The sequence below is a fragment of the Micrasema longulum genome, unplaced genomic scaffold (genome assembly GCF_059751315.1).
Source record: "Micrasema longulum isolate JH-2025_06_02 unplaced genomic scaffold, ASM5975131v1 h1tg001484l, whole genome shotgun sequence".
Lineage (NCBI taxonomy): Eukaryota > Metazoa > Arthropoda > Insecta > Trichoptera > Brachycentridae > Micrasema > Micrasema longulum.
Genome location: NW_028278669.1, coordinates 172286 through 185120, shown reverse-complemented (window position 1 = coordinate 185120; position 12835 = coordinate 172286). Strand labels below are relative to the sequence as shown.

Here is a 12835-nt window from a genome sequence, read left to right as displayed (position 1 = left end):
TGAGAAAGTGAGATAGTAGGCCTGCGACTCAATGTATACTTAATATGATAAGCGGTGGCAGAGTAGTTTGATGAATAGGTATTTGAGAATAGTTTTTCTGTCACTCTCTCGCAGATGTCTCCCCGATACTGTGCGAAAAAGACGACTGAACGTCGGACTGATTATGACCGATTTAAATCGTGGTCTCGTATTCAAGATTTCTGCACCCCAAAACTGACCCTACTATTACTGCGACCCGAGTATCAGAATGAAATTATCTGGGTCGGTAACCTTTTGCGTTTTTCAAAAATATATTGAAAAAATTATACCGTACGTCCGATGACGGCACTAAAACCGGGCGCTTCTAAAGCTAGGGTTTCCTAGGACAGCGGTGCCCGTATCATAACGGCCGTAAATAACGGTGATGCGGTGGACAGCCGCCGTAACGGTGACTATAGAGTGGTTTTATTTTTTAACTATGTTATCAACACCGTTTTCTTAGGAAACCACTCTCTAGTCACCGTTACGACGCCTGTCCACCGCATCACCATTCACTACGGCCGTTAAGAAACGGGCACCGCTGTCCTAAGAAACCCTAGCTTAAGGGTTTTTGGATGGTCCTAGCTCCCATAAGAAACAATTTATAAAAAAAACAAAACGATACGGACACGCCAATAGTATATATCTATTAGTGACCGACCAAAATTTCGGTTTTGATTTCGGCCAGTTTCGGCCAATAAAACGAATTTCGGCAGCGGTTTTGGTTACATTCGGCTCGGCCAAAACCAGTGGTCGAGATGTGTCAGATTACGTTCGCCTATACTCGGGTGGAAAATTATCACAATTAGAGATGTTGGATTTTTGTCCGTTTAAATAACTATTTATTGTATTGCCATTAGCTAACATAAAACATAAAACTAGACTGATTTTGTGATTTGTCGACTGTAGTTAGTAGTTTTAAGATATGTCATATTTATATTTTTATAATTCCTTTATAGTTAATACGCTTAAGTTCCAATAGCGTACATTGAAGAACATATAGCGCCAAAAAGCGAGAGGAAACTTCATAGAAAGAAGAGCCATAAATGCGTATGGAGAGAGGACCAGGGCGTATATACTCCCTCGCATAGTGAAGAGACTCCCGGACGAAATAAAAAATAGTGATATGAATAAAAACAAAGTAAAATTGGTTTTAAAAATCTTTTTCTTAAATTCTATAAAAAAAAATATAAAAAAAATGGGGAAACCAAACAATTTAAAACAGTGTCAAAAAAAGTGTTTGTTTATTATTTTTTATATATTTCGTTTTCAAAAAAGACTTGATTAACTTGTATTTATTTATTTTTTTAACTTTTATTTTATTGATATTTTTAAGATTTTTTTTTTAAAATATTTTATGTAAACATTTATTATATTATGTTACAAAAATGTTTAAAGAGAGAAATCCCTGCAAAAAAACTGCTTCTGCAGTTTGGCGGGAATTTAAAAAAAAAAATGTTTTGAATTTAAAAAAGAAAAAAAAAAAAAAATATATATATATATATTTAGTTACATGTATAACATAACAACGAACCATTAAATTTGTGCCTTTTATTTCCTTGTATATTTTATTTAACACTTATTTTAATGAACTCGTGAGGTTTAACAATAAAAACGCCTGATTTTGGGGGTTTTGAAGGTTGCGGTTTAGGCCGAAACTAGAACGGAAGCCGAAATTCCGTTTCAGTTTCAGCCGAAAATCTTGTTTCGGTCGGTCACTTATATCTATAGTGTAAAAAAACATTGCTCCAGCGCAGGGCCGACCAAACCATATACGATCCCGGGCCAATCCAAATAACCAGATAGAATAGAGGGACGCTTCAACTTTTTAAAGAAAAAAAAATACAGGGATGTCATTGTTACAATGTAATTAATTTGATTAGTTCTTCATTAATTTATTGTTCACAATACTGTCAACATTAACTTAATATTAGTTGTTGGTTGTTGCCAGACGCAGTCCGTGTGTAAGTGACTTATTTGACAGTGAAGACCTATATTTAGATTTTATAAAATTCATAATTGAATACGCATTTCCACAAAGATAAGTACTGCCCATCATTGACCCCATTCTTGAGCCAAGATTCGATAGTTAGTAAAAAAAATACACAGTTTGGGAAAACTTGTTGCCATATGAATAAATATTTCAATAATTTATTTAGGATGCCATAAAAATAAAATTATGTTCTACGAAACAAATTTTGTAAAAGGATTTTTTAATTTGCGGTAGATCAAAAACACGCTGCGGGCCGCACAAATCTAAGCGGCGAACCGCATACGGCCCGCTTTAGACAGTGCCTAATCCAGGGAGAAAATACGGGAATACGTTTAATAATAATGAATACGAAGAAAAGTCAGACCGCGTTTCCTCTTGATGTAGATAAAATTTATTGATAGATATTATAATACAAAAGATTTCTAGTATTACAATAACAGCTGCTGCATAGATCTCTTCTTACAATGTTCCTTTGTCACTGACTATACAACATATTTTCTTGCTTTGTTGTTAAAAAAAACATTAGCACGTTGCACGGTCAGCTGACGGACCATGTCGTAATAGGTTATGTTAGAAAGACAATGCTAAAATGGCGTCGTAGTCATATAAAGTGAAAGTCTAATATTATCAGTTTCGAAAGGTTGAATGCGGCCGGTAGACCATAAACCATAATACTCAAGATCAAAAAGTAGTAATTATTATTTAATTTTTGTCCAAGCTTTAATTTTCTTTAGTTGTACATTTTTTTTTCAGTTGTACCTGTATATATTAATCAAGAAATGTATTTACCATTGTTTAATACGTCCGTAATTAAATAAATAAAATTGTAATAATAAAGATTGGATTCCTGCTAAATTATTTTTTTTATACATAATAAAAAAATGTTATTAAATAATTAATTGTACATAACCACTTTTACATACAATAATTTACTAACATTTAATCAAATGTTTGACTGCGAAGTTAATGCTTTAAATATTGATAAATAAGATAAACTAACAGTCGGCCTCATGGTATTGTGGTCAGCGCGTTTGCCTGCTTGATATAAAATATTTATTTAAAATGTGTTTTTACACTGGAATATTTAATTGTCCCTGGACTGGCAACTGAAGTGTAAGACTGATCATCTTTTTCCTGGATTTTCGGTAATACTAAAATAATATTAACTAACATTCAATACATTTTTGAAAACCATATTCCTAAATAATGTACACCCCTGTTGGTGAAAAGAGCAGAGTTTGACGTTTGCAAAAAAAATATATATTTGAAAATTGATTATTTAAAGTTTTGGAATTCAACGGTAAACAAGTACCTAGGTACCTACTTAAATTCAATATTTGAAAATGAATTATTTCAAGTTCTGGAATGCAGTCATAAACAAGTACCTAGGCACCTACTTACCAATGAAAAGTTACACCATCTATATTACGTTTATCCGAACGGTTTTTACACGCTTTCGAGACACAACCAAGCATTTCGGTTTCGAATTAAATGTCAAGCTCACGTCAAAACCCGGCTGGTGGTTATAGAACGACTAAGTAAAACGCGTAGGGCAGGACTGAGCGTTTTGGCATGAGATAAGTGCCATAATTTTAGAGGGTTACGGGTGAGTCTATGTGTATTAATAGGTCGATGGTTTTGTTTAAGAACACTGAACCTGTTTCTATGGTTACATAAAAGTATTAAGAAGTAAAGTTCGAAAGTTCGAAAAGTCCGACTTTTCTTCATACAAACGTACTCTCATATTTTCTCTCTGGATTATGGCACTGGAGCAATGATTTTTTACACACTATAAATATTTACTATTGGCGTGATGCTATTGTTTCGTATTTAAAAAAAAAAGTTTACTATGGGAAATAGAACCATTCAAAAACCCGTACAAAAGCAGAGTTTTATCTGTTGTCTTCGGGCGCTCGGTAAGTATAACAATATAACTGTTTTTGAAAAACGCAAAACGTACCGATACACAAAATTTTATTCTCATACTCTTTCCAAAAAAATTACAAAATCGGTTCAGTTTTGGGGTGCAGAAAACGGGACAAAGAAACGTCGATTTTGTTATTCTAACAAAAGGTCTGACATGCAGATGTTTTTTTCGCACAGTATTGAGGAGGCATCTGCAAGACATTGACGGGAAAACAATGTTCGAATACCCATCAATCAAAATTCTCTGTCCTAACAATTTATGTAAAACGAAACATAAAAATAATAATGTATACGAACATATCCAATTTGGACTAAATTCAATAATTGATATCCAAACATTCGATTGTGTTCATTTAATCTTTTTACGAGTATGTACTCGAATCCAGCAATAGCAAAGCATTGCCGGGCTCAGTTCGAATTATATAAAATACAAAGTGTATCCAAACGAGGTCCTAACAAAAATTCCGAATGTGGCGAACATTTAAAAAAAACATTTTAGTGTTTATAAGTATGTATTTATTATTATCGCTGATTACAAGATGCACCATCAAATCAATCAAATTATTTGGTGTCATTTGCAAATAATAGAAATTAAGCAAAAACAATATAAGTAGTAATAGAGAAATAAAAATATCAACGAGTAGATCCGACATGATTTATAAATCGAATAAAATATCATATCTCAAAAATTATAACAAGTATAATTGGACTTATTTATTTAAAAGAGGTAAATAATAATAAACTTTTATATGAAGGCGACAGATAAACTGCTATTTTTCCATTTAAATTGTACACAATACATAATTACATTTAGTAATAGTCGGGAGTAATTACTATTCAGATAGAATGCAAAATCAGCGATGCCCCTTGACCTTTTGCATCTAGGTAAGTGCAAAAAAATCCATGGAACAACCTTGGCGATCGTATCGTATTTTTAATAGATTAAAAACAAAAAAAACATATCCAGTTGAAAGGAAATAGCAAAAATGCTGAGTTTAATGAATCTTTCAAAGTAAAATATATTTTTGTGTGGTGTAGAAATAATATACTAAATAAATTATTATATAGGTATGTAGGTACATCACATTATTTTATTTACCCAGATGAAGTGTGTTTGAGAAGATAATATTATTTCTATTTGTGTACTTTCAATAAGAGATCTGTGTGATGTGGTATAACAAATTATTTACCTTGTATACACACACACAGTAAATCGAAAATATTAATAAAATAAGAATACTAGACTTATCACCCATTATTACATTTATCTGATAAATTATTGGCTGTGAAAATAAATTTAGTACACTGTTATTTTAACGCGTTTACAAAATCAAGGATGAATGCGAAAATAAATACGGGTTAAGATTATTACAGCCGAAGAATAATAATTTATTATCCATTCAAGAAATATATTTTTAAAAAGGAAAAGCAAATTATTGTAATGTAAGTGTAGGTATAATGACATATTTAATACATACCTTTAAACCCCACCGAGACAAAACACCATCCCTAGAATTAATTCACGGATATATTTGTAGTTTATCCTTTGAAAGACGCTCTTCTGGACAGCGATTGTACACAAAAATAGATGATGTTAGTTAAAATTTCGAACACAAACACAACACAACACGGAAGCCTATTTACCGTGAGACATTTTACACATCCGTACTCATAATATCAATAACCACGGAATGAAATCCTGCGTGCGTTTCACTGGAAATATCGAGAAAACGTCTCGTTGTTGACATATGACAAGTAATCACTGAATAAAACAGAAACACATCACCGTAAATGCATTCTCGCGATCGGACGAGCACTCCGGAGAGCCGATTTCTAGTGAAAAAAGAAAGGAGAAAAGATGAGTCGCAGAACTGACGTACCGGTGAATTAACACGATAAACAGTCGCCCAGGGGTGGGAGGGGCACGAAGCGCCGGCAGAACGCCACAACTCGCGCAATCTCGTATCGAATGAGTGAGAAGAAAACTATGCCGCGAACGAGATAGCACTTCGGTCAACGACTGAGCAGAGGGGCAACCTTTCGAAACTATTTTAACACCTTAACCAACGTAAAGAAAATTCAAACAATAGACAATTTTAACCATAAACTAAAGATAGAAGGCTTTCACTGATAACATCAGCCAAAATAAATAAATTTGTGAACTGATAACAATCATTATTTGATTAAATTCGAATACAAATAATACAGGTAGGTATAATGAAAATATTCTGATAATAAGCCGTTTCAGGACTCATAATAAATATTTTGGATGATTGTAGCACTAATTTTGTAGTGCATTGTTATACTTTGAAGGAACAAATAAACCAAAGTAATTTTATTAATTCCTTTAAAACTCATAATAAATCATTATTTATATTTAACAAGAAATCGAAAGTACAATGTAACATTTAGGCAATCGAAACAAAAACATCTACATAATCTCATTAAACGAAATTATATATTTTCAAGCTAAGTTATTAAGATTGAACAAACGTGTTTACTTTTTTAAGTGTTTTTTAAAGAAAAGGGAATAATGAATACATAAATTAATTTTTTAATATTAAACAGCGATAACATCAAAATATCAAAACCCAATTAAAAAATACAAAAATAACCTTTTTATATAAAAATAAGTGTACCTATTGTGGATGAATCAATTTCTTCTAATTGGTAAAGGATTTTTTTCCTTTACATGTTTGGAAGAAACTATATATACCTATTCATTTATATCTTGTGTTGGTAAATACCCTTTTCGTGAAGAAGTATAAAAAAAAACAAAATTCAATGCTTGTTGTGACAAAATGTTCACTATGTAAATCGGTGAGAATGAAAGCATTATTTTTTTTAATTATTGGAATGTAAAAAATATCAGTGTCGAAGTAGAGAAAGCAAATACGATTTTCTTTGAATTTGATAAAAAATGTGACAGATAAGTGCCTATACTTCCATATTCCTTCTCGAAAATATTCTCTATCTTTTTTGTAATGTCTGATAAAAAATGCACTGATACGACTAGTTCTATATATTATTATTCTTGTTAGTTCTAACCGAAAAGGGCGACAGTAACAATTTTTTGTGAAAAAGATTACATAAATACAATTAGCAACGATAAAACTTCTTGGATTTTCACAGCCATTCAGATGCACAATTAGTTTATTTATTTAGTTATATTTATACACATAGATGATGGATGCATTTAAAATCATCCTGGTACCCATTTATAAAGAAATCACATAAAAGCGTACACTTTGTGAAGCGCCACAGATTTCAAATTGACAAGCTGTAGACAGCAATGACTATAACACCGTACAAATGCTAAGTACTTAACGTTACACATCTATCTACACAAATAACACCAACCCTAATGATGGATGATGTAATTCTACCCAAAACATCAGCAAAGAGTATGTATGACTTATTGAAAAAACTTATTGTGCGTAGCAAATAATGATTTTAAAAATATAATTTCAGGGATTCACCAGATCATAAAAACAATAACATTATTAAAGTTTCGAAATGACTTCTTTAACTTCTAAAAGAATTATTAGAAAATAATTATAACGCCATGATAGTAGAACAATGACGCATGTCATTTTCTTCAACTTTAAGGCGGTTTAAATTTTTTTTTGACACAATGTCACAACTCAATAATTACAAAAGTATATCCTTTGATACTTGGGTTAGTTATACGAATGAACTTTTTTTCAAACCCTGTTTTTTTGGAATATAAAGCCTTTACAGATATAAAAATATTAATATTCAACTTCTCAAGATCAAATATAAAAGAAAGTCAGTGTTGCATTTTTCACACCTCCATCGTTCTACGATCACAACAATATTAATACTGCGTACGACAATCATGTGCGTGAATAATCTCACGTAAATTAAAATAATAAACAAATTATGCATGTTCTGTTGTTTATTTGAAACATTGCTGAAACTTATGAATACACATTTTCAAGGAAGATTTAAACATTATTCTTTTTATTTTTCTTTTTCTTTTTATTTGCTTTCATAGGAGAAGAGTTTTTTACTTCATGGTCGGTACTTACAGAGACATAGGGGATATGGCTTTTCTTAGAATTTATTTTTTCTACTTCTTCAATTACTTCGTCAGAATGTTTTCTTTTATGATTTTTTTTTATCTCAGTAACACCATCGTCAAGAATATTTGTTTCAGCAACTGATAAATCTTCTTCCTTTTTAATGAGTCCTTCAAATGGTTTGACCAGAGTTATATCTGTAATTCGACACCCAGTGGACACCGAGCACTTTTCGCTTAAAGCTAATTTTTTCATTTTGATTTTCCAAATTTTAATATGCCCCGAACTGGAAGCTGAAAACAGGTATCCGTTATCATAAGTGACTGCTTTTACTCGTTGAGTGTGAGCTGGATGTGTCGTAGACTTCCCCGATTCTAGATTAAATAGCATAATTTCTCCATTTTCAAGCCCCGCAGCGGCAATATCTTCAGATATCCAAACCATACACACAGCTTTGCTAGAGCATTTAAGAATGTGTTTAACAGCGGCATTGGAAATACTCCATACACTGATTTCATTGTATCCAGTAAGGGAAAAGCTCTGTCCTTCAGGACTCCATGCCACAGATAGGGGATGTGCTGTGCCTTTACTATTTAAATTTATTACATAGGCTTTGCGTCCTTTAACTAAATTCCAGGTTCTCAGGGTGCGATCCTCACCAATTGTAAGGGCAAGTTTGCTACTAGGGTGAACAGAAATGTATGTCACGGGAGAACCTTAAATAAAAGATAAAAAATGCATTTTAAACAATAATTGAATATAAAGTAGTCATTATTTAATTTAAATTATTGGCTGTACAAAAATCATTAAAGAGAATTATGTACCAATAACAACTATAAAGAATAAATAATAGTGATGAACAGATAGTGGTTTTGCCAGATACCGGATATACAGCAAGCCCCTAAGCCGGATGTCTGGATTTTTGGTTCTTTGTCTAATAAAACAATAAAAACACTCCACTACTCAAGTTTCTCTCAGAGTTAAAAACGAAAATTTGTAAGTTCATGAAATAAAAAGCGGTTAAAATATTTTCATGATATTTTTAATGATCACTTATCGATCAATCAGTTGCATTTCCATATGGTTTATAAATTAAATAATTATAATGGTTTTGGGTTGTTTCGCCTGTTGAGCTTTATTTATTTCACGCAAATATATTTTTCACTAAAAAATAATTTTTGATTAATATTTTTTATTTGCGGGTTAAATTATTTTTCTATGGTGTATTCTGAACACTGACAAATGTTTTATGAAAAAAAACAGTTTTTAACATAATTAGGGTTACATCCTTTTTCCTCAACAGTGTCAATATCAATAAATCAATTTAGTGGCATTGATTTTGCGAAATTTTCGCAGTTAAATGAATATTAGGTATGCACCGGATATTTAGGTACTATCTAGTGTCCGGCTGGATAGTAAAATTAGGCCAGATAACGGATAGTTGCCGGATCAGTTATATCTCTAATAAATAAGTAAAGAAACCATTTTTCAATTTTAGAATAAATTTGCTGAAATTAATTACTTTTTGAAAAATATGATAGGCGAACGTGCCCACCACTAGAATACGGAGTGGACTTTTGTCCACACAATTTCCTTTTTCAGGATCTTTACCTGAGAGCAGCCACCTAGGGGAAAATATTTTACTTGCCAGGATTCTGGTTTTAATTCACACATAGAACTTTATTCCACATTTGCGTGGACACAGACAGAATTCCGCATTATAATAATGACCCCTTGGAGGCCTCCGTGGAGTAGTGGTTAAAACGCTTCACACACGGAAGGTTTTGAGATCGATTCCCGGTGAGAACACAAAAATGAAGTGCGATTTTTCTCAAGCCTGGGTGTTCTGTGACTTCAGTAATGTAATTGGGCCTCCTGGCCTGTTGTGGTTAAAAAAAAAAAACAAAGTTCCATCTGACACTGACAGTGTTTATTTGATACAATTTGTGAACCTGAATGCAGTTGAAACTTTTAACACTTCTTAAATATCCAGTAGATGGTGTTAGTTAGTGTATAAAGAAGGAATAAAGACTATTGCAAATGGAACTCTTTTCATTCGGTAATTCAATTAAATTTTTTAGCTTGAACCTTGCTGTTCCAAGGGGTAGATTTGTTGATTAAAATACAAAAGAAGGTAATTAAAATGGAAAATCAGAAAATTAAAGCTTCAAATAATATATAAAACCTTGATGAGCTTTGGGCCAATGTTTTTCAATCTGCCAATTTCCGGTTCGGGTAACGGTAAACGAACCATCTGCCCCTCCACTGAGGATATGGCTCCCCGAGTCAGCGAATGCCACACAGTTGACAGTTCCATTGTGGTGCATCAGTACTCTATTCTCCGTGCGACTTTTCATGTCATGGATCACGATTTTGTCATCGGCACCACCCGAGGCCAGAAAAGGACCTGCCGAAGCCACACTTCTCACAGACCCAGTATGGGCGTGAGTCGCAAAACTTTGGATGAGCTTCATTTCAGGACTCTGGAACAGATATGTTTAGAAAATTATGCCCCAGTAAATACAATATTACTTTGGGATGATTCATACAGTGCCGTTTTATTGAAAAATCACCTAAAGACCAAGGTCTAAACACATATTGCATTCATAAAGTACTATCAGGGAAAAATAAGGTAGTTATTAGTTTTATTATTTAGCAATAAGAATTTTCCTGGTGGAATGATATATTTTTTGGGATAAAAATGTTATAAGTGCCAAATATGGCCAAGTTAAACATTGGATTTTTAATGCATATAAATCTATACATATATGACCTGATTTATTTTACTTCACAGATTTTTTTACAATAATCTTCTTTTTTAATAATTATGTATCCTAGATCATTCCAAGTCTCCTCAATACGACTTTTTTTTTTTAAACCCCAAAAAAACATGCAGTAGTAAAATGTAATAGGCGCACGGAACATGACAGAAAAGGATAGGATTTCAAAATTTTCAGTTTGAGAATTCAAACACTAGGCCTTATATATTAACGTAACTAATCGACACATAATACACAGTTTAATCATCAGTAATATTTCTTCTTATGGAATGATGCAAAGTGATGCTTCACGCGGATCTTAACACATATTGCATTCACTAAGTGCATGAACAAATAAGCACAAAACACCCTTTAACACATATATATATGTATATATATAAATATATATATATATATATACGTACGCACACACGTAAAAATGTACCATAATTTAATATGTATGATTTTTATTTAGAAACTTCGCTGGTCTGTCTTTAGACCTTATAAGTTTCAATAAGTCTTTAGACCTATATAAGTTATCCATAATTAATTAATTAATTATCTTTATTGTGTAATTGAATCATTGTTGACTGTATGTTTCTGTAAAATAAATAAATAATAGTTTAAAGTATTAACTATCCATCAAGAATGACATGACTATTTGTTTTAAATATGAAAGTACTTAAATGGAAAAAAAAAAAAATTAGCGAGGTCTAGATTTAAACACACATTGCGGACACAAAGGCATGGATCTCTTTCAAGTATTGCATAATGCTTATGGATTATTTATGAAGTGCAATTTTTTTAATACTGAATTCTATTTAATTTCCAATTTATGAAAACCTTTGAGAAATATGTATAATATATTTTGTCATTGCGGTAAGGATTTATTCATATAATTTAGAGAAAAGGTGGGTTTTAAGTTTTTTTAGAAACACCACTTCACTATCAAAGTTTTTCACTTCTGCTGGTAGCATTCTGAATCTTGTTTTGGCATTCATTTAGACCTATGTAATGTAATGTAATGTATTTATTTTAGATAGTTGTACAAATAAAATTTGAACACCTAGTTATACCTTAACCTATAAACAATATGTATACAAAAATAATTAAAAAAACAAAACGTTATAAAATCCAGACGCTTTCCGATGACACTGTAAAATCATCGCCATCCCACTAAAGGATGCAATAGATCCAGCATCCCAAATCTCTTTTGGCAACTCATTAAACATCTTAAGTCCTTTATGATACTGTTTGTTTTGAGTTGCCTGGATTCTTGTTTTGAGGAGTCTGAAACCTTCACCTTCCCTCGTAGGTTAGGGATGAATTTCATTATTACGCAGATTTTATAATTGATGATCTGTGATTTTAGTGGTGGATTTTAATAAACACAATTTATAACTAAAATAAGTTTTTTACTGCGCCTATTTTAAAATGATATAAATATTATTTTATTTAAAATAAAAAGTGTTTATTAAATACATGCTGGAATTTTATTAAAATTGTATTTTCGCAGTCAAAGTATATTCATGTTTACCGTTTTATCTAACTTGTATCCTAAAATAAACTCTTCATATGTTCCAACAACAATTTCTACCCCGTCTTCCATTGTTATTTTTTATTCCGTTCCACACAATTACGTATTGATCGATGCAATGATTTTATTTTAAATTACAAAACGCACATGGCAAATAGTCGAACCTAAGGATTTGATTTCGAAGAGGTTTGTCAAAAAGTGACGTTTAGAATCATAGAGAAAAAATATTTAGATGTAGCCAGCATTATGAAAAACAAAAATGTATATCTAGTACCTAAAAAATGAACTTCTGTGAGGGCCGCGTGCTAAGCTAGGTGACTAGGAAATAAACATATAATTATACACATAATAAATATACGTACTAATAATGAACTTGTAACTATATTTATTCATGTTTTTATCTCTTTGACTTCAAATGCAAGTTATTGAAGTAATTGCCCATGAATACTCCATATTTCTCCGATTTTCAATCTCTTATTTTTGTATGGTAATTATGTTTTTAATGCGATCATTATGTTACGGAAAAAAGCTAAGTGACGCTCAGCCTTTTCGTAAAACG

The 12835-nt window shown here is 31.8% G+C and overlaps 2 protein-coding genes across 5 annotated transcripts in view; both read right to left on the bottom strand.

Moving 5' to 3' along the window:
- Spn (protein phosphatase 1 regulatory subunit spinophilin) overlaps nucleotides 1-5958 on the bottom strand; it is a 164021-nt gene extending 158063 nt beyond the window's left edge. For all 4 annotated transcript variants that reach the window (XM_088235974.1, XM_088235977.1, XM_088235976.1 and 1 more), the window contains exon 1: nucleotides 5416-5958. The gene's annotated coding sequence lies outside the window, so the exon portion shown is untranslated. The remainder of the gene's footprint in view (nucleotides 1-5415) is intronic.
- Nucleotides 5959-7838: 1880 nt separating this feature from the next.
- LOC148275232 (p21-activated protein kinase-interacting protein 1-like) lies at nucleotides 7839-12545 on the bottom strand. The gene is made up of 3 exons (XM_088235988.1): nucleotides 12277-12545; nucleotides 10166-10463; nucleotides 7839-8696 (listed from the first exon to the last, which is right to left on the bottom strand). Exons 1-3 carry the CDS (start codon nucleotides 12346-12348, stop codon nucleotides 7906-7908), a joined length of 1161 nt encoding a protein of 386 aa, XP_088092114.1. The 5' UTR covers nucleotides 12349-12545; the 3' UTR covers nucleotides 7839-7905.
- Nucleotides 12546-12835: the final 290 nt, after the last annotated feature.